Genomic DNA, 26,863 nt, shown 5'->3' with positions numbered 1-26,863 from the left:
GACGTGACTTAGTAACTAAGCAACAACAGGCTGAAACATTTGTATAAAGATTATTTTTCTGTTCACCTCACTTGAGGTGTTCTTCATTAGTTAGCTTCTGACATTTTGCGTATTTCCTTTATACTTCTATTTGGATTCATGACTATCTTTCTGGGGCTTTTATTGATTACCCCTCAAGGTGTGGGGAAGCACAGGGAAGTTTATGGGCATTGGTCAATTCATTGCACAGTTCTAGAACTTTCACTTCTGACAGAGAATACCCGCCACATGCTTCACTTCTCTAGTTTTGCCAGTTTTGTTCTACTTTGCTTCTCCCCAGACTTGGGGTAATAAGTGCAAGTAATAATATGTTTTTGGTGTACCAGTCCTAACTGTGGGCTCTGGGGGTCTGGGAGAGGGTCAAGAGCAGCCATGTATTATTCTTGATCCTGCTTGGAAAGGAATCTTTGGTTTCTTCTCATGGCCGCTGGCTTTCATAGTTTGAGGTGATGAATGTTCTTTCCATGGTTAGTTGCTGTAGGGCAGGACTAGGCAAACTATAACCCATAGGCCAAATTTGGCCCTGCCACCTGTTTTTGTAAATAAAGTGTTATTGGAACACAGCCACACCCATTCATTTACATATTGTCTGTGGCCAATTTCATGCTTCAGAGACACAGTTGAGTAATTGTGACAGAAACCAGATGGCTAGCAAAGACTAAAATATTTCCTATCTGCCCTTTAACAGGAAAAGTATGCAAGACCTGCTGTAGGGTAATTTTATTTTTCTTGCTGGTTTTTAACTATATTTTCTTTCAGTGTTGAAGTTATAGATGTAGGAATGCTCCTTCATTATACTGTCTTGACATAGAAGTTGCTATAATGCTGATTTTAAAATATTCATGGAATAATGTAACTATCATGTTTTCTCATACTGTAATGCTTGAAATTACAAAAAAAAAAGTTAGTTGGATTAGTTCAGTTTATGTGATATAAAAATGATATCTTACCAGGTAACTTCTAGCAATAAATGAAATTATTCACATCATTCCTCTTTAATGATATCTTTTTTTTTTTTTTCCCCCTGAATGAGAGTAAAACAGATATTTAATTACAGCAGCTTTTCTGGAAGATTATTTGATTTTACAATTTCCTTTCTTTTGCACTTTTTCAAAGGTATAAGCGGTTTAACCAGACTTTGAACGACATTGGAGAGAATGAAGGTGGTATTGATAGGTTTTCCAGAGGTTATGAATCATTTGGCGTCCACAGATGCGCTGATGGTGGTTTATACTGCAAAGAATGGGCCCCAGGAGCTGAAGGAGTTTTTCTTACTGGAGACTTCAGTAAGTATTTTAGAACCATTAAAGTTAGTTGTAGCATTTCATTTATTTACTTAAAACATATATGTTATATATTTAACTTTTATGAATATTATTGATTACAAATATTCTACTTTTCAGATAGAGCCCGTTGAGTTTCTTGAGTCTTTGCCTTTATATGCTAAAAGTATTTCTGATTTGATGTGATACATGTATTTTTTAAAACTATATTCTATATAATCATGTGCCAGAAATAACAGAGTTTGTGAGAAAAATTGTGTTAGGCAGAGCACTCCCAATTTATTCAACCTTGTTAGCAAGCTCTGACAAAACCAATACCAATTCAGGTAAAAATTTTGGTTTAGGTTCAGTCTCCACTAGCATTTGCTCCTGGTTATTTGGCATCATAGTTCTTGCATCCTCTAATCTTTTTTTGAGACCTCAGTAAATGTAAACATCTAAATTAGAGGGTTAACTTCTTCATCAGTCAATTCTTTGTTTTTTCCCTTTCCTTTCTTTTTTTTAATAACACAGTGGGACATATCTTCTCAGCCTTATTATCTGCACTGTTAATTTCACTAGACAATTCAGTATAGTAGTTCTATAAGTCAGGCTTCTAGCTTACAGTTTAGTAGAAGCCTTGTAAGTACATAACTAATATATAATCTGCTCAGTTTTATTCTATAAGTATAAATAAATTACTGTAATAGTGACAGGGAAAGAAACTCAGTTTTGAAAATGGAATAACTGGAAAACTAAGCCTTGGCAAAATGTTCATAATACAAGGAAAGGAAATATCAAATAATAATAATCCTTTAGCACCATAAGATAGTATGGTCTTTAAACTTTGATTTTCCTGGACTCAGAGGTCTATATTCTATCCTGTTGTGGAAAGATTAAAACTATAGGGACAGAAAACTGAATTGTCAGGGTTTGGGGGTAGGAGGCGTGAGTTGACAAGTTGATAAGAAACAGGGGACATTTTTTGGGGTAATGGAAACATTTTATGTTGTGATTGTGTTGGTTTCATGATTGTATACATTTGCCAGAATTTATAGAAGTATACATATAAAAGGGTGAGTTTTACTGTGTGCAAATTATACCTTAAGTAACCTAACTTTAAATAAATTTTTGATTTTATTTATATAGTCTAAGGCAGCACTACCCAATAGAAATATAATGAGCATCATTTATATAATTTAAAAATTTTCATGGTAATATTAAAAAAATAGAGAAAAATGGAGTAAATTTTAATAATGATAGGTTTTTTTTATTTAATCCCATATATCAAAATATATTTTTACATGTAATCAATGTAAAATTTGTTAGTGAGATATTTTCATTCTTTTGTATTGCTTCTTCTAAATCTGGTGGGTATTTTTTCATTGGAAATACTTGATCTATATTTAGACTTAATGCAATTTGCAGTTTAAAGTGCATACCCAAATTTTTCCAAACATTGTTAAAAGTTCTAGCAACTCAACTGAGTGGTAGTTTTAAAATTTACATTTAATAAAGTAATTAAAATTAAATAAAACTTTAAATTTATTTTCTCAATTACACTAAGTTCATTTTAAGCACTCAGTAGCCACCTTTGTTTAGTGGCTCTATTATTGAAAAGAACAGGTCAAAGGACTATAAGTTATTCTTTGTGTCATTCCCAAAATTAGATGACATAAGCTTCCTGTGTTTCTAGAGAAGTTAGTGAAAACTTTAGGGAATGTTTTAAGAAAGATCATGTCATCTGCTGATTCAGATTAACATGGCCAGGTGATTATTATGAAATATATTTTGAAGCTATAAGTCTTTTCACTTAAATTGTTAAAATTGTTATAATTTTTTGTTGTATATAAACATGACTATTTCCCCATCTTCTCTGAGTGAGTGTGTTGACTGCTAGCTTTTTGTTAATAGACTTGTTTTGCATCAACCTCTAATCAAGGTGCTTTTGGGCATTATATTTTATTAGTTTTTTTTTTTTTTTTTTACTGCCATTTATTGAGAGGTGTTGCTTGATAATGTTTAAGTTAGATTTTTATGTACATATACCAAGAAAAAAAGTACTATAAGAATCTCAGTTAAAACTTGGTACTTGCATTTGGTAACCTCTCCCACATATTTATGATTGAATCCACTAAACAGGTTTTAGAGATATAGAAATATGGGAAACTATATGAAACTATATTTGGTAGCTATATAGTTGTGCATTGTAAATCCAGTTGAGCCATGTGTATGTTTGGAAATTGTATTTAAAATTTTTAAGGAGTTCAAATGCTTAAATATTAAAAGTATAATAATTTATATAGTCTTTTGTAAAGAGAACACTAAAAATTATCTAGTTCCTATTTTAGTGTAAAGTAGCTTAACTTTTAAAAATCTAATTTGATTTTTGAAAATTCTGTTCTTTGTGAAGACATGTCACATAATTTAAAATCTCTCCTTGTACTTGAAACAGTACTCTGTCAATTATTTTCAATCAGGCAGTATTTATTTTGTTTCTAAGGGTAGGAAGAATATCAGATTTAATCTGTGGACCTTTATTTTTACCTGAGAGATAGGAATGTCTAATATAAATGAAAATGTGATAGAAAATAGGAAGTATGATAGAATATAGTTAACTGTTAAAATGATTAACAAGCAGTATGTTGGGAAATTTAAATGTCTAATATATTTACTTATCTAGATGAAGGGTTTTTTTTTGGTCATGAATATGGTCTCAGAAAGTAAAAGTTTTAATTGCTCAGTCATGCCCAACTCTTTGGGTCCCCATGGACTATAACCTGTGTCCATGGAATTCTCCAGACAAGGATTATGGAGTGGGTAGCTCCAGTATCTAGCATCTTCTCCAGGGGACCTTTCTGACCCAGGGATCAAACCCTGGGTTCGAGATCCCAAATATAAGGAGATCCTGAGGTGCTTCCCTGGTGGCTCAGACAGTAAAGAATCTGTGCAACCTCTCAGGATCTGCTTATATTTGGGATCTCAAACTTTTCTCACTGAAGAGCTTTGGCTTAAAAATAAATAAAAGCAACTTTCAAATTGACAGTAGGGCCAAAATTCTAGATTAATAATGCATTTAAAAATAGTATGTCTTTGGGAGAGAATGTTACACCTGAGTATAAATTTAGTATGACTTTGTATAACACAGAATTTTGATGATACTGACAGCATAACTGAAAATATACATTACTGAACTAAACATGTCTTTTTAAAAAACACAATTAAGGAATTCTCTATTCTATTTTTCCCTTATTTACATAAAAATCTGTTTTTTTCATGTGTCAAAGAGTTGAGTAAGAAGAAAGTTGTTTTTCTTTGTTAAGATTTTTCTCAGCATCAAAAATGTGTTTGATTTTATAGTAAGTCTTCCAGTGTATAAACGTACTAAACTGAAGTGGAAATACAATTTGTGTTAACTAGCTAAAAAAATTACAGTTGATTTTTTTAAAATTAGGAAATGCAAATGAAGATTAATTAAAATTATTCTAGGTGTTTAGGTAATGATATTAAAATGTTTTTAAAAGCATTTAACTGTATTCATATAACTTTATATTTATCAGCTAAGTTGAAACAGCAGTAAACAAAAGATTCTATGGAAATAACTTTGAACTATAACATGATCATTTTTAAGAATTTGTTTCCTTACTTTGTCATCTAATGTAACAGTAAGCTTAACTTTTATGTATATACTTAAAATATCACCTAAAATAAACCTATTTTTTTTTCAGCAGCAGCAGTGATGTAAAAAGTAACATAATTTTACTTACGTTTTTATCATGAAAGTGTGTACATATATAATTTAAAACACTGCTTTTGTACCTACCTCTTCCCTACACTTCCAAAGATAATGTAAAACATATCTTCAAAAACCAATATAAAAACCTCATTTCTGTGAAGGCATAAATTGACTGTACTTATATTTACAGTAATAGGAAAATAGTAAAAGGAAATCTTAAATCAATTTTTAAAATCATTAACCATCTACTACTGATAATTTTTCAGAGGAAATGAAAATTAAAGACTGTCGACTTTAATTCTGTATTATAAGAAATTATACCAGTAGTCAAATTATGTTAGCATATTGTGATGTCTCTCTCGTCTTCTAATCATTGTAGAAATTGCACTGTCCTTTTCTGTACTCATAGAACTGCTGGTAAATTTATGTTTTTCTAGCATATTTTTTTGCCAACTGACCTGAAAATATTTTAGGTACAAATGTTTACTGTTGTAAAATATAAATGATCTTTAAGAAAGAATTACCAGGAGTTGGTGTGTAGAGGAAAAAAAAAGAAAAGAATGGCATTTTGAGTTTGAACCCAAGTAGAGCTCTCGAAACTTGGCTCTTCATTTGGCTTAGTAGGGATAAAGGCGATGATATTCCTCTTATTTCTCTAACTGGGTTGCTGTAGATACTAACTAGATTGCAAATGTGAAGACATTTTATACATCATTTAGTGCTACGGAAATCTTAATGGAAAAATTACTCTAATTTGCAAAGTTCTTTCTTTTTCTTATTTAAAAAATCCTATTAATTTTAAAAGGCCTTGAAAAAATCAATTGATATAGTCTCAGTGTTGCCCAAACTGAAGTAGCTCTGGCTTTTGCCATCCACATTTTTAAGACTTGGAAAGCACCTTCACTTTAAATATATTACACATATTTTTCTTCATTTGAGAGAAAATGAAACAATCATTTCTTTTCCTTTCAGTCTTTTTTTTTTTTTTTTTTTTCTTTTAACTAGCTTTTTAAAGCAGCTAGCAGCTGCTGCAGCCACCCAGGACAGTGTATATATAATGACATTCATCAAGATTGGAATCTTACCACCCAAAAAGTATTTCTGAGCCAGACAGAAGCTACTTTAATGGCTTGAGATGAGTTTCTGAAACTTTGAATTATCTTTAATAAAGGAAAGATTCATTCTTTAGAAAATTAAATGCGATTTAAAATATACTTGGGGTTTTAGAACTAAATCATGTTTATTGCAGGTTGCTAAATAATTGAAGAAAACTAGCTGCTTTCCAGTAGCTAGATAATAATAAGTAGAGAGAAAGGCAGTAAACTACATATGTCAATATGAAATAATTGGGTTCCTATTCGCTATAACTGAAAACATTTCATTTAAAATTACTAAGTCTGGGAGCTAGGCACTTTTCAAATAACCTAAATGTCTATCATTGATAGACTGAAAAAGAAAAGGGAAAGAAAAATAAAAAAACCCTGATTTTTATGCCTATAGAAAAAAAGAACCACAGATATTTTTGCAGAGTGGGAAAGATAATAAAGAAAATTTTTACTTATTTTCTGGGCAAAATTTGTCTACAATTTCATTTCCACTTATACAAGTATGAAGAAGTTTATATCATCACAAAAACATTTATATTTCTTAATTTCACATGCTCTGAAACAGTGCTCCTCAAAGTGTGCTCTTGGAGCAGTGTGGTTCTGTGTCCTGTAATTGGTTTACAGTAATATATTCTCAGAAATTGGGAGTACACATTTAGAAACCTAATAGCAGTTTGACAGACGAATTTTATTTCTGTTGAATCTAATAATGATAATACAAATACTGGGGCTTAAATTTTGAAAGTCTTCTTTAAATTTTCTAATAATTCATTTTTAATCCTTTATATATTGGTCTGGAATAGATTGGAAATTTGAAAAAGGAAAGGTAACTGGCCTATCATCATAGATATTAATAGTTTGAAAAACGTTGATCTGAAAAATAGTGATTATTATTTTTTTTGGTTTAGAAGTCCTTTCTGGTTGGAAGGTAGAGTTCTGATTTCAACCTCCTTTGTATTCTCTTTCTTCAGCTAAATCTGTGGTGGTTGTGTTCGCTTTCTCTGTGGTATGGCTTGTTACAAAAAAACGCCACCATTTTAATTGCCTACAGTAACACAGTCTATTTCTTGCTCATGTTGGCTGCAATTGTCAGCTGTGGCTCTGTCCCAAGTGTCACATTCTTTCCAGCATCCAGGGTGATGGAGCAGCCCCTGTGTGAGATGTGCCAATCTGGTGACAGAGAAAAAGAGCAGTGGAGGGAACCTGTCATGGCTCTAAAAGCTTCAGTTCAAAAGTGGCTAATGTGGTCTCACTTCCATTTCATTAACCAAATAATTTGGCTAAGCCTTATGTCCGTGATCCTGGAAGCAGAATTTGATTTTATGGAGACTTATAAAAAATAAGGAATAATAACATAAAAGACCCCCCTGGCAAATAACACATTTTCAAAATATAAAGTGTTAATCTGCCAGAGTTTTTGATATCTTAGAGTCTTTCCTGTAGGAGCAGAGGGTGCCAGGTAGGGTAATGCTCCAATGGAGATTGTTAAGACGTTTTCTTTGAAATGTCTACTGACCTTAGGATTCAGATGGAACTTCTGAGAGTCTTTTGCAGTGTAGACATTTTCCACTCCCCATGGGTCCTCTCTGAATGCATTTTTGTTAGTTGGCTTCCTTCAGTTTGCCTTATTGGAAATGGTGATGTTTCTAGAAGGCTTCCCAGGTGGTACAGTGATAAAGAATCTGCCTGCCAATGCAGGAGACACAAGAGATGTGGGTTCAAGCCCTGAGTCTGGAAGATCCCCTGGAGAAGGAAATGGCAACCCACTCCAGTGGTCTTGCCTGGAAAATCCCATGGACAGAGGGGCCTGTTGGGGTACAGTCTGCAGGGTTGCAAAGAGTTGGACGTGACAGGATGACTGAGCACTCACACAACAAGTTTCTAGAAAGTGAATTTCCAAAGTAGTCTGGGGGACTCGATACTGTTTATTTTGGTGACTGAGTGGCAAGTTACAAGGCAGAGGTAGAAGGCTTTAGGACTGTTAACTAAACCAGCACCAATGCTGAAAAATAAACTCTTTGATGTAAGTGAACTTAAAACAACTAATTAGCTAATAGGCATTTTTGTAGAAAATTGTCAGAATGTTCTCTAGCTCTCTAGTCTGATGTTGAGTCTCCCATTGCTTTTATTTGTGTTCACTGATGAATTGTACATTTTCAGTGGAATAGGTGTACAGTGGAGATTTACTTAATCATTATCTACTTTTTAGACTTTACTTCTGCTTGACACGCTCACTGTAAGTGATACTGCCTGTTTCCCATAGGATGCTGAGCATGCGTGGGGAGTAGACTAAGGATCTACTTCATGTGTGTACTTCTGCTCTTGCCAGTTGCTTTGTGTGCTTAAAATGAGCCAGTTTCCCATCTGCCTCAAATCCTGTGAATGCCTATTCTTTTCATTAGAATTCTGTAATATAATATTATGTAAAGTGATGAACTGTGAGTGTGACAGTGAAGAAAATTATCAAGTACTGGGAAAAATCTCAGTAAGGACAAGTTAGAAAGTTACTGTGAATTAAGCATGCACAGTGAATTGCAAAAAATGATATAAATCTGATGATTTCATATGCCAATTATATTGCATGCACCTTTTAGCTTTCATTCTGTTTTAATCCAAAGGAAATTAAAAATTATAAATATTACATTGTAAGTATAGGTTCATATGATACAAAATCCTAATCAAAGGACCTAAACTTAAAGAAATAGCTGTAATTTATATCAGAAGGGGAGTGAATATTTATATTTGTCTTTTAAATTAAAACATTTTAATATATATGATTTTTGCTATGTATGTGTAATTTTTTACAGTGTATATAATCATTCTCTGATTTAACCAATATTTTCAATATATGAACCAACTTCTGGCCCTGGTTGTTGTGCAGGATTAAAGAGCTTTGTGATAATGCTTAATGGGATTATTTTTAAAGGGAAGCATCTTTACTTTCTGGAATTTTGGGGGATGCTGTTAATGCTAGAAGGTAGATTTTGAACTGTGTGACATAAATAATAATTTTCTGCCTCATGTTGCTTTTTTGTAACTATCGTGTTAAAAGTATATGCTGTTTGGATAATACAGTACTTTTTGTTAGGTTTCAGTTTTGGTTTTTCACTCATTCTTAATGTGTATAAAATTATTCTGTTTATGGTTGTTCTTCAGCACTTGTCTTTTGACATTTTCATAATTTTGTCCATTAAAGTGACTTTATTAAGCTCGCCATTTACTTATACAAAGAAGGAACATTATTCATCTTATTCTCTTATCAAGTTAGAGGTTTTCTTAGAGAAGTTCTATTTTAAAATAGTTACATCTAAACCCAAGTGTGAATGATTATAACATATTTCAACATTCTCTGTATCTTGATCACACCTAAACTATTCATTTTAAGTTCAAATTGTATTACACTAAGAAGCAGCTGTCACTTAAGATAGACGTTTAAAGCAACTGCAATTTAATTTGTTGTGATTTTCTTTCTTATGCCACAGATAACACAACTGAATATCATTTTGTATTGTAGGGGAGTTAACGGAAATGTAGTAAATCTGTAAAAGGTTTATAGCACTGTTTATTTTGCTTATCCAGACAGTGGTCCCAAGCAGGTCTGCTGGAATTCACTGATTAGCCTTGAGGCTTTGTCCATTTTATTGCCAGACTTGGAAATCTGTAGCTCTCTCCTCACATCCTTTCCCTCATTCCCTCATACTGGGTTGTACTCTTTACATTGTCAATCCCTGTCATTGTGTTATTAAAAAAAATTGGAAGGATTTTTAGGCTTGAATAGAGATTGAAAAAAAGAAAGGAAATTTTTGCTTCTTTGTAGCTGTGCAATTCCTCATGTGAAACTGTGGAAGTATTCATTTTAATTTTGACTGTCAGAGACCTACCTCTTATGATGGGTTCCTGAAAAAATGACTTAGCTGTCTTAGTTTTGCTTCTAAATCAGTAGCAGAAGGACCTCGAATGTATTATTTAGAGATTAGGAACCTGAAAATCATAGCGCATTTTCTCAGCAAGTATCAGTGACCTTCAGTAGTGATACTGTGGTGCAGAGCCACTGCCGAGCAACCATGGAGACTAATGACTTTTGACCTAAATCTTGAAGGCTTATTATTATACTCTCACTTCTCAGTTACTTGTTTTCTTTCTTATTTTAACATTTTAAATTGACATCTAATTCACATAACATTTACCATTTCAAATTGTAGTTGTTAGTATCGTCACAGTCACTATGTTGTGCAACCCCTGCTGCTAATTTCAGAACATTTCCATCACTCCCAACAGAAACCTCGTAGGTATTAGCATTTAGTCCCAGTTCTTCTCTCCCTCTGTTTTTGGTAACCACTAATCTATTTTCCCTAAATCTATGGATTTGCCTATTCTGGGCATTTCATTATAAATGGAATCATACAGCATGGTGCCTTGTGTTTCTGGCTTCTTTCACTTTTTATTACACTGCTTTCAAAGATCATTCATTTTGTAGAATGTAGCAGTCAGTTCTTCATTCCATTTTATGGCTGGATAACATTCTCTGTGTAAATATACCGCATCTTGTTTATCCATTCCTGAACAGATGGACATTTGGGTTGTTTCTACTTTTTAACTGTTGTGAATAAAAGCTATTATTGTGAATAACACTTTTATGAACATTTGCACATGTGTGTGCTAAGCTGCTTTGGGCTTGTCTGACTCTTTGCACCCCTATGGACCATAGCCCACAAGGCTCCTCTGTCCATGGGATTCTCCAGGCAAGAATACTGGAGTGGATTGCTACCAAGGCTTGAACCTACCCAAGGCTTAAACCTGTGTCTCTTGCAGCTTTTTCATTGCAGGCAGATTCTTTACCACTGAGCCATTTATGTACACGTTTTTATGTGCTTTCAGTGATCTGGGTTGCCTTGGTAAGCCAATATTCTTACCAGTTCAGCTATTTGGCTGCGCTAGTCATTTGTTTGTTTGCCCTAAGATCCTTGCACCTGCCCTTTTCTACTCTGCATCACATTTCCCCAACTCCCATGAACTCTGCTTCTATTGAGTTGGTTTAGTCGGAGGCGAAACATGAAGGCAGGTTGAGGGAGAAGCCAGGGAACTTTCCCTTCTTCCCTCACACACCCTCTGTCTAAAGTGTGGCTGACTTTGTCTCCTGGGGCAGGTGTGTTTTTGTTCTTGTTGCTTGTCTTTCAATGAGCTCAGTTCATGCTGCGAAAGCTTGCCTTGTTTCCAGCTTCTGCTAGATGGCCCTGGCTTGTGAATTCCAGTACATTCTTCCTCTTCCTTAGGGAAATTACCAGATTCCTATTATTGCTAATCCCTGGGTTACATAATTGTCCTCCACTTGAATTCTTTTTTCACTATGACCTGTGTAACCATAGGTTATAGGAGAAAAAGAAAGATATACCCATTTGAATGCAGAGTTCCGAAGAATAGCAAGGACAGATAAGACAGCCTTCTTCAGTGATCAGTGCAAGGAAATAGAGGAAAACAATAGAATGGGAAAGACTAGAGATTTCTTCAAGAAAATTAGAGATATCAAGGGAAAATTTCATACAAAGATGGGCACAATAAAGGACAGAAATGGTAAGGACCTAATAGAAGCAGAAGATATTAAGAAGAGGTGACAAGAATACACAGAAGAACTATACAAAAAAGATCTTCATGACCCAGATGACCATGATAGTGTGATCACTCAGCTAGAGCCAGACTGGAATGTGAAGTCAAGTGAGCCTTAGGAAGCATCACTACGAACAAAGCTAGTGGAGGTGATGGAATTCCAGTTGAGCTATTCCAAATCCTGAAAGATGATGCTGTGAAAGTGCTGTACTCAATATGCCAGCAAATTTGGAAAACTGAGCAGTGGTCACAGGACTGGAAAAGGTCAGTTTTCACTCCAGTCCAAAAAAACGCAATGCCAAATAATGCTCAAACTACCATACAATTGCAGTCATCTCACACACTAGCAAAGTAATGCTCAAAATTCTCCAAGCCAGACTTCAACAGTATGTGAACCATGAAATTCCAGATGTTCAAGCTGGATTTAGAAAAGGCAGAGGAACCAGAGATCAAATTGCCAACACCTGTTGGATCATTGAAAAAGCAAGAGAGTTCCAGAAAAACATCTACTTCTGCTTTATTGACTATGCCAAAGCCTTTGACTGTTTGGATCACAATAAACTGTGGAAAATTCTGAAAGAGATGGGAATACCAGAATACCCAACCTGCCTCCTGAGAAATCTGTATGCAGGTCAAGAAGCAACACTTAGAATTGGACATGGAACAACAGACTGGTTCCAAATATGGAAAGGAGTATGTCAAGGCTGTATATTGTCAACCTGCTTACGTAACTTATATGCAGAGCATATCATGAGAAATGCCAGGCTGAGTGAAGCAAAAGCTGGAATCAAGATTGCTGGGAGAAATATTGATAACCTCAGATATGCAGATGACACCACACTTATGGCAGAAAGTGAAGAGAAACTGAAGCGCCTCTTGATGAAAGGGAAAGAGGAGAGTGAAAAAGTTGGGTTAAAGCTCAACATTCAGAAAACTAAGATCATAGCATCTGGTCCCATCACTTCATAGGAAATAGATGGAGAAACAGTGGAAACAGTGTCAGACTTTATTTTTTTTTTGGCTCTAAAATCACTGCAGATGGTAATTGCAGCCAGAAAATTAAAAGATTTGGAAGAAATGTTATGACTAACCTAGACAGCTTATTAAAAAGGAGAGACATTACTTTGCCAACGAAGGTCCATCTAGTCAAAGATAGCTTTTTTTTTTTTAGGTTTTTCCAGTAGTCATGTATGAATGTGAGAGTTGGACTATAAAGAAAGGTGAGCAATGAAAAATTGATGCTTTTCAACTGTGGTGTTGAAGAAGACTCTTGTGAGTCCTTTGGACAGCAAGGAGATCCAACCAGTCCATCCTAAAGGAAATCAATACTGAATATTCTTTGGAAGGACTGATGTTGAAGCTGAAACTCCACTACTTCCGCCACCTGATGTGAAGAACTGACTCATTTGAAAATACTCCGATGCTGGGAAAAATTGAAGGTGGGAGGAGAACTGGACGACAGAGGATGAGATGGTTGGATGGCATCACAGACTCAATGGACCTCAGTTTGAGTAAACTCTGGGAGTTCGTGATGGACAGGGAGTCCTGGCGTGCGACAGTCCACAGGGTCGCAAAGAGTCAGACACAACTGAGTGACTGAATGGAACTGAACTGAACTATGTAACCAATTCCCTGTACTAAGTCCCTCTTCTTGAAATAAGGATTGTGATTTCCATTCTGGGTCCCCATCGCTGGAATAGTATCTCCCTTCTGTTAGGCCTACTGAGTTACACAAGTGAAGAAAATACCCTTCACGTTGTGATTTAGATATTCTAAAGCATCACTGTAATGGTTTAGCTCAGTGGCCCTGCATCTGTTAAAGTATTTTGAGTAATTTTTTTTGTAGGTAATTTTAACAACTTTGTGAATTTTTGTGGCTTTTTATAATAGAGAAGTATGTAGTATAAAATTTAAATTACTCAGAATTCTCAAAAACTCAGCAGTGAGAGATATTTTTATATTCTTGACCTGCATTGTAACAAATTGCTGCTGCTACTTCTGCTAAGTCGCTTCAGTCGTGTCCGACTCTGTGCGACCCCATAGACGGCAGCCCATCAGGCTCCACCGTCCCTGGGATTCTCCAGGCAAGAACACTGGAGCGGGTTGCCATTTCCTTCTCCAATGCATGAAAGTGAAAAGTGAAAGTGAAGTCACTCAGTCATGTCCGACTCTTAGTGACCCCATGGACTGGAGCCTACCAGGCTCCTCCATCCATGGGATTTTCCAGGCAAGAGTACTGGAGTGGGATGCCATTGCCTTCTCTGTGTAACAAATTAGTTATGTTTTAATTTAAACAGCCTTTTTGATGTTCCCTCTGTTGAAGAACAGTTCCTTCTTCATCATGATATTTTTCCCTCCTGTGTGTGGTATATGTGTCACTTAAAGTCGAGTAGTTTGTGGGGGGGTGTTCGTAAAATAAAATTTCAGGGTGAATAACACACCTTGTGTATTACAGTTTCTTGGGGTAGAGTTTAATGTGGATGATGTATCACCTTTGCTATTTTGAAGACTTTTATCATTTATAAGCTAGTGGTTGCTATTGTATCATTTATCCTTCCTTTTCAGCTTTCCCACTCTTTCTTGTTGGGGGTAGTCACAACCATACTGTCTTTTCCTTGCATGTAGTAGGTATGGTGCACCCAAAGCAGCAACCCCATTTTTTTTAAGAGAATCTTTTGAAAGGAAACAAGAACACATTTTTCCTGGAAAGAATCAGGCAGGCTCATCAGTTTACAGGGGAGGGTAGAGAACAATGAAATAATTATTTCAGATTTATTGGGTGAAGGAAATTTGATTCCAACTCCCTGTCCAATTTATCAGTCAGATGTCTAGACAGATATTTTCAGATATTTAAGAATGCAGGAACATGGTAATGCATTCTTTTTGAATGCATCCAAAGCATTCTTCCTAAGGAGGTCATGTATGGATGCTAGCCAAGCAAGAGGAATACGTGGCATGCCAATCAGTTGCTCAATCTCAGGAGAGACTAAAGTGCAAAATGTGGAACGGCCATAGAGAGCAACTAAGAAGAGAGTGGAAAGAGAAGTCCCATGAAGAAATTTGCTGGGAGGAGTTTTCTGGAAGGAAAATGGCAAAATGGGACCTTAGAGTTTTGGACATGAATAAAGGTTTTCTGTAGAAGAAAAAAGTAAGGCTCAGTTTACACATGATACTGGAAAGCGTTTCCTTTAGGTGGCTGGTAAAGACTGAATGTTTATGTCCTACTTCCACCTCCAATGGATATGTTGAAGTGCTACCCACCCCTCCACCCCATGTATCTAGAGATGAGGTCTTCAGGAAGTAATTAGGCTTAGAAGAGGTCATGAAAACCCTGTGATGGGATTAATATCCTTAAAAAAGAGGAAGAGAGATCATGCTATCACATGAGGACACAGTGACAGTCTGCAAGCCAGGAAGAGGGTCCTCACCAGGAATCAGATCTTCTGGCACCTTGATCCTGGACTTCCAAGCCTCCAAAACTGTGAGAAATAGATGTCTGTTGTTTAAACCATCCAGTTGGTGATATTTTGTTATGGCAGCCTGTTTGGACTAATGGTCCAGGGTCATGTTATTGAACTGTGAACAGTCCTAGTTTTCTAGTTGACTCTGCAATGAACAACATTTATTATGGTGGACTGTGAAGAAAGCTGAGCACCGAAGAATTGATGCTTTTGAACTGTGGTGTTGGAGAAGACTCTTGAGAATCCCTTGGACTGCAAGGACATCCAACCAGTCCATTCTAAAGGAGATCAGTCCTGGGTGTTCTTTGGAAGGAATGATGCTAAAGCTGAAACTCCAGTACTTTGGCCACCTCATGCGAAGAGTTGACTCATTGGAAAAGACTCTGATGCTGGGAGGGATTGGGGGAAGGAGGAAAAGGGGACAACAGAGGATGAGATGGCTGGATGGCATCACGGACTGGATGGACGTGAGTTTGAGTGAACTCCGGGAGTTGGTGATGGACAGGGAGGCCTGGCGTGCTGCGATTCATGGGGTCGCAAACAGTGAGACACGAATGAGCGACTGAACTGACTGAACTGAAGAACCATTCATTAGTTTTTAACTGTTTTAATTAACCTATAGAAGCATCACTAAATACTTTGTGCTTACAATGTTTTTGTAAAAATAATAATGACAATTTTGGAAGATTTTCTAAAAAGACTGTCCTTATTTGAGTAACCATTTTAAATAAAAAATTGGTCATTAAAATATAAGTGAATTATATCTTTATAGTGATAAATGTTTATGATATACTTGCCAATTGATGAAACAGGCCAGGCTCATGTATTGCTTTATGGATGAAAATGTTCATCCCATTAAGTGGAAAGTAAGTGAGAAGAGAGCTCCATCAGGACCGAAGGTGAATGAACCATGTGCAGATTGACAATTCTGAGTACTTTATAGGAATTTGTTTGCTTGTTTTTAACCCCAGTTCTAAGTTGCTTTCTTTATTTTCATTTGATTACTCAGTGTGCTTAGCTCCAGTTAATATGAGTGTCATCATTAGGTGGTAGTGATTTGCAGACTTGATTCTGTTGAAGAGTTTTTCTTGAGAGTTACAAGACTTTTACCTTTGTATTAGTCAGGGAGCAACAGGATACAGATGCACACCCAGGGGTCTCACTGAAGATAGTTTTATGAAGGCCTCTTTATAGAAGGCTGATGAGAGTTAAGGGAACAATCAGGATTATAAGCTCTTGCTTCTACCTTTGTGTGTAGGTATGGGAGAGGAGGGAGTGGTTGCTCTAGCATAGGTAGAGCTGAAGCTTTCAAAGAGGTGCCCAGGTTCAGATTCTGTGGCTAGAAAAAGGCAGGGATGGACGTGGATGCTAATATCTCATGATTTCTCATATACCAGCATCTGCCATTGGCCAGTACCAGCCTAAAGCTGAAGGGCAGAGGAGTCCTGGATTGCTGTCTACTGAAGTCAACCTCCAGGGTCTCAAAGAGTAGGTCTGAGAAACTCAGAAGGATTTTAAGGTGGAGCTAGCAGAGAAACAAGGAATAACCAGAACAGCTATCAGGTTTCTTTTCACATGATTTAGAGATACCCAAAGCACTAGAGGCATTTTTTTTTCACTCTGTTTTCTTCTGAGTGACGCCAAACTTCCTTAAATTGCACATCAGTGTATTATATACATTTTTATTCAAAGAAGAAGAAAACATTTTTGGTACACTGTTTCTTCTTTCCTTGCTCCCTCCCCTTCATTTTTTCCCTCCCTCCCTCCTTCCCTCTTCTTTATTTTCTCCCTCCAGTCCTTTTCCTTGGATATATTTTTGATTGTATTAATTCTGAGCAAGGCTAGTACCTAATATTAATAAGTGGAAGAGTTTCAGATTTACAGAAGGGTCTGGGTGCTTAGGGACAAGATGATGGAACTTTATTTAAAGCAAGAAATTAACTTTGTTGCAATTTATCAGAGGTTGCTGAAATATCATAAAACAATGTGTGTGATTACCAATACGTCTAAACTCTAGTAAAGTAAAAGTTTTTCTTTTATTTCCCCCTGAGTAATAGAATATAGTCTTAAAGTAAGGTGTTTACTCTGTTAAAGCTGTAATATTTCCCAAATAATGTACGAATTCACTAAATATACTGTTGTGCATCAGCATATGGTGATTTTTTTTAGAAAGTAGGTTCGCTTCCAATATCTGTTAGAGGCCTTCATGTTGGCAGAGCACGTGAAAATCTGCAGTTTAAATTCAAGAACTTCTCTTTCAGCCCTCCTGCTTAGGTAGCAGTACTTATTGAACACTTTCTATGTGCCAGACGCTGTGTTAAGTCATGGAAATTTAGATAAAGAAGGGCAGTAATTCTCATCTAGCAAGGGAAATGGATGGTCTTCTCTTAACTGACTGTGATTGCCTAAGCTCATGTAGTAATTAAACTGTGGATCTGATGTTCTTCTAAGTATTGTGGCCATTCCTGTATGCTTTTTTAGGTAGAAAATAAAGATATATTTATAAAATATAAAGATATTTTACAAAATAAAAGAATTATATAGAGATATTTTCTTAAATACTATCTAAAGTTGAAACAACTCTTAGAATCTAATTTAGTGATAATTATAACCAATATACTCTTTCACAGTACTTTTTTGAAAAGTATTTTCTGATTGCTTATTTGGTGACATTTTGTGGTTTATTTTTAAACCAAGAAGTGTCAAAATGAAACTTCTGAGGTATATTTATAGAGAATCTGTAATTGATTTAAATGATACATGAGCACTTTTTTGTCAAACTGAACTGAGCTAGGAAAAAAATCCCTTAGAATAGCTGTATTTAGATTTTAATGAAACTAGGCAGAAAGGAGACTAAAGTGAATTTCCTTTTTAGTCTTTTAAATGAAAAAGTGCATCATTTGTCCTATATATCTTATTCATCATCAGTCATAGCAAAGCATTCATTCCCATGAGAGAGATAATGGATTCAGAGAGCCGAGAGGAATGTAAGATTGTCATTCAATGCAGATGAGTTTTAGTAATATTCTTATCATGAGAAATTGGGTTGCAGAACCTTAAGATTTGGAATTAAGTTGCCATAGATATATTTAATTAAAAGTAGATTGCTTTAACCTTTCTTTAAGTTAGAAATAGGTTTAAAATCTTAAATTAAATTTATAGTTAGTTTGTATTTAACTTGTATTCAAGGCTTGCCTTTAATAGGGATTCTTTATAAAGTTTAGCCCCAAAAAGGTACATTTTAATTGAACTATTACAGTGAACATATAAAGAAAGTTTCTGAAAGAATTTAATAACTTGGTATATTGGATCCGAGTATGGTTTACTTTTCTCCCAGTGGAAAAAGTAAGCAAGCTATCAAACCAAACTAAAATCTGAGAACAAAAGTAGGTTCTGCCTCCTGAACTTTTCTAACATCTCGTCACAAAGCTTCTCAATCCTTAGAAACTGTGTTTCCTAGTATCTCAGTATCATCATGTAGTGGGTTGTTATCTCATTTATTCAGTATAATTCTGTCTGATGGGCAGTACTTTTCTAGAAGTTAAGCATATGAAGAATGAAGTTGTCAAAGTAGAAAAGCAAGCATAAATTAAAAGAAAAAAAATACAGTACACGTGTTAGCTAGACTTGCAAACTCTACTGCAGAACTGGTTTGAGGTTAAATAGAGAAAACTGCATTTTCTAGTTTTAAGACATAGGGGTCCTTTTTTCTAGGCAAATGCTGAGGTTTGGGGCTGTGTTTGGGGCTGTGAAGTTTCTCCTGCTTGAGAAAACCCAGATGAGTGGAGCCCAGGGACAGAGTTGATACCAGTTGCTGCAACAGCCTGTGTCTCCTGTCAGTCATTCAACATAGGTGATCCTTTTTCTCTAAGGTTTACTTAGTTAGAAGAGGCGTTTTATCTTCTACTGGTTTACTTTGTCCTAAGAGCTACTCCTTGAGTGGTAATATAACCTTAAGCACTTTATAGCTTTATCTCTCTTGGCAGTTATGACTTTTCTTTTTTTAATGGCTAGGTCATGCTGACTAGCATAAAAGTATCTCTGAAAAGTATGTCAGATTAATTGTTCATGTTAAAATCAAAGTAAAGGTAAATCTAGTCACTACAACTTTCATTTCCTTTTTAAAGGAAAGCTTGCTATAGAAAATGGTCGCTATTTGTTCTTTTTTTCCCTCCTCTCCACAGGGTGAGGTAATCACAAACTAAAATCTCCATAAATATACCATCATTACCCAGAAGGTAATTACAGCTTGTAGAAGTGTTAATCTTTTCTCAGTGAAGATCAAGATTCATTCACTCTCAGAGGTTTAGTGAAAAAAACATGGTCATGTTAGGCATACAGAAAATAAGAATCCACTGTTGCAAGCAAATGGATTATCCTTATCTATACTTGCACTGCTGCTGCTGCTAAGTCGCTTCAGTCGTGTCCGACTCTTAGCGACCCCATGGACTGCAGCCTACCAGGCTCCTCCATCCATGGGGTTTTCCAGACAAGAGTACTGGAGTGGGGTGCCATTGCCTTCTCCGATACTTGCACTAGGGCTCCCCTAGTGACTCAGTTGGTAAAGAATCTGCCTGCAATGCAGGAGACCCGGTTTCCATCCCTGGGTCAGGAAGATCCCCTGGAGAAGGAAATGGCAACCCACTCTAGTACTCTTTCCTGGAGAATTCCATGGACAGAGGAGCCAGGCAGGCTGTAGTTCATGGGATTGCCCAGAGTCAGACATGACTGTGAGACTTTCACTTTTACTTTTTCAGACTTTATATTGGTTTACTCCTTCAATATCAGCCATATAGGGAGAGCCTGCTACGTACAGTGCCATAAAGCAAGTAAGTGCAGATGAAATTGTGTAAAAATGAGAGCTCTTAGTGTGGTGCCTGGTATCTAGTATTTTTATAATAAATATTTCTTCACTAACTCATTTTTAGCTTTTGTCCAGCATTTTTAAAGGCTTCAATAGAAAATATTAACTTTTTTTCTAATTTGTCAAAACTTATCTTTGCTGGATTATATTTTGAAGGTGTGGACTCTCTTGCTAGGCTCACTGATAGTGATATTGTTCCAAAACAGAAGCATGGCAAGTTTTTTTAGAATAAGTAGATTGTACTTAAGAAAGCCTACTCTTAAGTTTCTCTAGGTAAAATATTCCTTTTTAAGGAATTTGGATTCATTTCTTCACCAAATGATTCAGTATTTTGTTTACAAAGTCACTGGAACAATATTGGTAGAGGGCTAAAGATAAAACTATTGAAAATCCTACATTCAGGGGGTGAGAGATGATAAAGAAGAGGTGGTGAAGGCATGAAAGAAGAAATAACATTAGAAAAATGGGTTTTACTGTTTTTCAGTCATTAAGTCATGCTTGACTCTTTGCCACCCTATGGACGTCCTCACGCCAGACTTCCCTGTCCTTCACTCTCTCCTGGAGTTTGCTCAAACTCACGTTCATTGAATCAGTGATGCCATCCAACCATCTCATCCTCTGTTGCCCCTTTTTCCTCTTGTCCTCAATCTTTCCCAGCATCAGGGTCTTTTCTAGGGAATTGACTCTTTGCATCAGGTGACCAAAGTATTGGAGCTTGAACATCAGTCCTTCTAATGAATAATCAGGGTTGATTTCCTTTAGGATGGAGTGGTTTGATCTCCTTGCTGTTCAAAGGACTCTCAAGAGTCTTCTCCAGCACCACTATTTGAAGTCATCAATTCTTCAGTGCTCAGCCCTCTTTGTGGTTTGCCTCTCACATCTGTACATGACTATTGGAAAAACTATAGCTTTGACTATCTAGACCCTTGTCAGCAAAGTAATTTCTCTGTTTTTTAATATTCTGTCTAGGTTTGTCATAGCTTTCATTTCAAGGACCAAGCATCTTTTAATTTCATGGCTGCGGTCACTGTAGTGATTTTGGATACCCCAAAAATAAAATCTGTCACTTCTTCTACTTTTTCCCCCATCTATTTGCCATGAAGTGATGGGACTGGATGCCGTGATCTTCGTTTTTTGAATGTTGAGCTTTAAGTCAGCTTTTTCACTCTCCTCTTTGACCCTCATCAAGAAGCTCTTTAGTTACTCTTCGCTTTCTGCCATTAGAGTGATGTCATCTGCACATCAGAGGTTGTTGATATTTCTCCTGGCAATCATGATTCCATCTTGAGCTTCATCCAGCCCGACATTTTGCACGATGTACTTGGCATGTAAGTTGAATAATCAGGGTGACAATATACAGCCTTGTTGTACTCCTTTCCTGATTTTGGAAAAGAGTCCTATCATAAGACCTAAAGAAGGGAGGATTTCAAGGAAGAAATTGACATCTACAGTATTATATCTATCTATAATATCTAAAATGTGATGAACAATTGACTATGCAATAAGTGTTTGAAAGAGACTATTTCAGTAAGTCTTCCCAATAGCTTGACGAGATGGATTCTATTACTATCCTCATTTCCAGATGAACAAATTGAGACTTAGACTGGGGAACTCACACTTGGTAACCTGTACCAGAAATGTGATTGCATTCAAGGCATGCTGTCCTCTGTCCTCTAAGCACTGAGCTGGAGGTAGGTCGAGACCATGAGCTCTAAGGAAAGTGAATTCCATCTGCAGATTCTCTTTGCAGTGCTAGAAAATGACCCTTAACGGAGAGTTGTTTCTATATTTTATAGATATGGAAATTGAAATTCAAGAAGTTATATAACCTGCCAAAAGTCACATATCTAGTAAATGGGAATTGAAAGTTTTAGCTACAAGTATACCTACACATATTTATTCTATTACTGGTCTGCTTACCAGTAGCATCCTAATTTCATACCCTTAAATTACATGCAACTGCCATGATGTACATCTGAAGTCAGTTTATGTCTCTAGAAGGTGATTTATACTTTTGAGATAATTTTGTATGTAAACTATAAGGCCTCAGTGTTGACTGTGTGTATGTAACATTATATATGTACATATATACACATATGTGTGTGAGTGATATAATAGATATATAAGTAATAAAATGGTGTTCATTCTTTACCTTTGAGTCGTGAGACAAGAAAATTAAAAGAAGTGGCTCAACTTGAAAGAGAACTCATATGTATAATCTATTGAGATAGATATTGAAGGAAAACCAGACTTTTTGAGTGTACAATTTTAGGTCATCAGTTGAGTTATTTTAGTGGGACTTAATCATGCTTACAAACAATGATTGTAATGTCTAGTACAGGAAAAGAAAGATAAAGAAAATCATAGATATTTTAACCTTTTTTTGAAAATGCTGCTGTTGCTGCTAAGTCACTTCAGTAGTGTCCGACTCTGTGCGACCCCAGAGACGGCAGCCCACCAGGCTCCCCTGTTCCTGGGATTCTCCAGGCAAGAACACTGGAGTGGGTTGCCAGTTCCTTCTCCAATGCATGAAAGTGAAAAGTGAAAGTGAAGTCGTTCAGTCTTGTCCCACTCCTAGTGACCCCGTGGACTGCAGCCTACGAGGCTCCTCCGTCCATGGGATTTTCCAGGCAAGAGTACTGGAGTGGGGTGCCATCACCTTCTCCTTTATGAAAATAAGGTCATCATTTAAAAATGTGACTCCTGATTATGCTACTCTTAAGAGATATTCATTCTGTTATGATAAGTAATGGTAACAAAGATGATGAATAATTATCAAATGGTTACATACTTTATGATGAACCATAGCATGATTGTAGTTTAAAAATGTATATTACATCTAACTATAAAATTATGAGTAATTCTGGTAACTGTTTGTTTAATGCACATTATTGATTTTGTGCTGTGTGTTTGATCCAGTACTAAAGCTGGAGGTATATCTTACCTTATTACTTTTTGGTTTCTATTTCTGTGTTAGCTTTTATTGTCGTATTTGATTGATAGTGCTTCATCTGAGATCTAGTTCATGCGTTTCTCTGGGAACCTTAATAAGAGGAATTTAGAGAGAAAGTATGCACTGAAGGGATGTCGCTGTGACCTTGATGGGTGTCTAGTGGCTGCCTGTTATCAAAGAGCTTGACTCTGCATAGTCTTAAGTAGCGCAGCAGTCCCTATGGTAGTCAAGATCTCCTCCCAGCACTTAGTGGACACTGGGGCAGCCACAGAAAAAGTAGATGGTTCTTGTCTTCAAAGTATAGATTTAAAGGGTTTGGGTAGTGGGCAGATGGTCAGTTGTCAAGAGGGAATGGAAGGCGCTTTGTGTGTTCAAAAAGTATATGGCCTAGTCCCCCAGTGATGGGGGAGAGTGATTTAGAATGAGAGGGCTCCTTGCAAGGCTCTGTTAGAGGTAGTTAAAAGGGACAGAAACATTTTAATAAGTTTGTTTTAAATTTTAGAGTTTTTGAATCTGATCAGTTCAATAGTTAAGAAAAGCATGATTATTCCTTTGTTTGAATTTAGATAAATAGCTATTATGTCAGAAGCTAGAAAACCTGACAATAGTAAATGACTTAAATGTTCTTTATTTTATTGTGGAATTGCCTTAATGGCAGTCAGATTTATTCTTGAACATGTTAAACCTCCATATAACTTGTCAGTATTTTCCTGAAATTGGGTCTCAGATTTCTGAAATGGGAGTGGAGAAAGATGTGAAAATTGATGGCCTCAAGCTTTTTAAAATCCAAATTGAAACTTGTACTACAAAGAGAGAAGTTTAACCTGAGAGTTTATGCCTGTATCAGCATGACATAGAGTAGCAATTGAAGTTTTCTTACACCCCACAGAGCTAATAAACACATTGGTTCATTTAAAAGTGATTCGATTTTCTTGGATTTTGGATTTCAGAAAAGAAGGAGCATAGTCTAATGAATTATGACTTCTATGTGTTATAAATGTAGAAATAACATATAGAGGTCTACTTTAGATGATATTTTTGTTTATATATGGATGATTATTCATTTTGTGAATCTTTAGATTAATAGTTTGTTGAACATTTTAGAAGATCACTTTTTTATTGGTGATATTTAATTATAAACATTAGAAAAGACCCTGATGCTGGGAATGATTGAAGGGGAGAAGGGGATGACAGAGGATGACATGGTTGGATGGCATCACCAATACAATGGACATGAGCTTGAGTAAGCTTCGGCAGTTGGTGATGGACAGGGAAGCCTGGTGTACTGCAGTCTATGGGGTTGCAAAGAGTCAGACACGACTGAGTAACTGAACTGAACTGAACTGAGATTAATTACATATAATTTATATATTATTATAACACACACACACTCACACACACACACACACACACACATTTTTTTTTTGGGTGGCTGTGCTGTGAGGTTTGCACGGTCTTAATTCCCCAACCAGTGATTGAACCTGGTCCCTGGCAGTGAAAACTCCAAGTCCCAGTCACTGGACACCAGGGAACTCCAACACTTTTTAACACTATAATTTTGTAAACTTTTCACTTTATATGTAATATATAATTAATCTAACATAATTAAATATCACCACTTAAAAAGTGACCTCTTGAAACATATTTATATATTATATAAACTATATAATACTTTTGGAGTTTAGTACATAAAGAAAAAAATCAAGATCTATCTTAAAATAGAAGTTAATACATTAATTTCTTTTAGTTACTATAATTTTTCTTTATAGCTATTTAGCTAGTGACCCATATTAATTGGAAAGAATAATAAAATGGAATTACCTAGTTTTTTGTGCTTTTTAATTATTTACATTATTTGCTAAATGTAGAGATAATTCTTTATCATCTTAGTGTATCATGAAGTCTTACTAAAGAATACTATTTATGTTCCTTTGGAAAAGTAAAAATAAAATCTTCTTTGGCTAATTTTGTTCTTTGCTAAGTTTCCAGTTGCCAGTTAATCTTGTGATCTTGATTTGGCGTAAACGCTTGAAAATTTATTCTTCCAGGAAAAACTAGCTGAGTACTTATATAGGGGTACTACACTGGTTATTGTCATACAAGGATGAAGAATATTTGATCTCTACCTTCAGATACCTTGTAGTCAAAAATATGGATATCAATATCAGATCAGTCACTCAGTTGTGTCTAACTCTTTTCGACCCCATGAATCACAGCACGCCAGGCCTCCCTGTCCATCACCAACTCCCGGAGTTCACCGAGACTCACGTCCATCGAGTCAGTGATGCCATCCAGCCATCTCATCCTCTGTCGTCCCCTTCTCCTCCTGCCCCCAATCCCTCCCAGCATCAGAGTCTTTTCCAGTGAGTCAACTCTTCGCATGAGGTGGCCAAAGTACTGGAATTTCAGCTTTAGCATCATTCCTTCCAAAGAAATTCCAGGGCTGATCTCCTTCAGAGTGGACTGGTTTGATCTCCTTGCAGTCCAAGGGACTCTCAAGAGTCTTCTCCAACACCAAAGTTCAAAAGCATCAATTCTTCAGTGCTCAGCTTTCTTCACAGTCCAACTCTCACATCCATACATGACCACAGGAAAAACCATAGCTTTGACTAGACGAACCTTTGTTGGCAAAGTAATATCTCTGCTTTTGAATATGCTATGTAGGTTGGTCCTAACTTTCCTTCCAAGGAGTAAGTGTCTTTTAATTTCATGGCTGCAGTCACCATCTGTAGTGATTTTGGAGCCCAGAAAAATAAAGCCTGACACTGTTTCCACTGTTTCCCCATCTACTTCCCATGAAGTGATGGGACCAGATGCCATGATCTTCTTTTTCTGAATGTTGAGCTTTAAGCCAACTTTTTCACTCTCCACTTTCACTTTCACCAAGAGGCTTTTTAGTTCCTCTTCACTTTCTGCCATAAGGGTGGTATCATCTGCATATCTGAGGTTATTGATATTTCTCCCGGCAATCTTGATTCCAGTTTGTGTTTCTTCCAGTCCAGCGTTTCTCATGATGTACTCTGCATTTAAGTTAAATAAGCAGGGTGACAATATACAGCCTTGACGTACTCCTTTTCCTATTTGGAACCAGTCTGTTGTTCCATGTCCAGTTCTAACTGTTGCTTCCTGACCTACATACAAATTTCTCAAGAGGCAGATCAGGTGGTCTGGGATTCCCATCTCTTTCAGAATTTTCCACAGTTTATTGTGATCCACACAGTCAAAGGCTTTGGCATAGTCAATAAATATAGACACATATAATAAGTGGAAACAGGTTAATAGTAATAGATGCAGGTAATAATAGGTACAGGTTTAGGCTATATGTGGGAAGTTCAGAGGGGTAGTCCTTACTCTTACTTGGTGCACAAAGTCAGCATAGCATTTGTAACGCTGTGTAACATACTATTCCCAGCTCAGTGTGTAAAAACAGTAAACATGTATTTATGAATCTGCCAGGGTGACTCTATTTTTTAGAGGTCTTGTTGTGCTTAGGAGAGATATAAGGTAGCAATCAAGATTAAAAAAAAAGTTTTTTTGGTAGTAGATGAGGCTGCTGATGAGAGACAGGGGAAATGTTGTAAAGCATTATGAACATTTATTGTGTAAATGGTACAAAGTTTGCTGTAGCAGCATTTCCCTGTTCTAGACTCTATGATACCAATTATTCCAGACTGAATATGACATCTAAATCCATGATACTTTCAGACATGTCTATGTCATTGATGATGTCTATTTTAGATCCCTTTTGAAAGCTCTCCAACCAATCTCTTCCTGGATGTTTTCTCTCCCTTGAACCTTGACCTTCTGCGGCACTCACCTTATAAATCTGCAGTGTTGC

At 36.2% G+C, this 26,863-nt stretch overlaps 1 protein-coding gene across 2 annotated transcripts in view; it reads left to right on the top strand.

The window, feature by feature from the left end:
* GBE1 (1,4-alpha-glucan branching enzyme 1) overlaps nucleotides 1-26,863 on the top strand; it is a 318,328-nt gene that overhangs the window by 66,194 nt on the left and 225,271 nt on the right. For both annotated transcript variants that reach the window (XM_025282385.3, XM_025282389.3), the window contains exon 2: nucleotides 1,156-1,325. In XM_025282385.3, coding sequence (XP_025138170.3) covers nucleotides 1,156-1,325 — 170 coding nt within the window. The remainder of the gene's footprint in view (nucleotides 1-1,155; nucleotides 1,326-26,863) is intronic.

This window comes from Bubalus bubalis, chromosome 1 (genome assembly GCF_019923935.1).
Source record: "Bubalus bubalis isolate 160015118507 breed Murrah chromosome 1, NDDB_SH_1, whole genome shotgun sequence".
Lineage (NCBI taxonomy): Eukaryota > Metazoa > Chordata > Mammalia > Artiodactyla > Bovidae > Bubalus > Bubalus bubalis.
The sequence above is the reverse complement of the archived record's forward strand: the minus strand, read 5'-3'. Positions and strand labels throughout refer to the sequence as shown.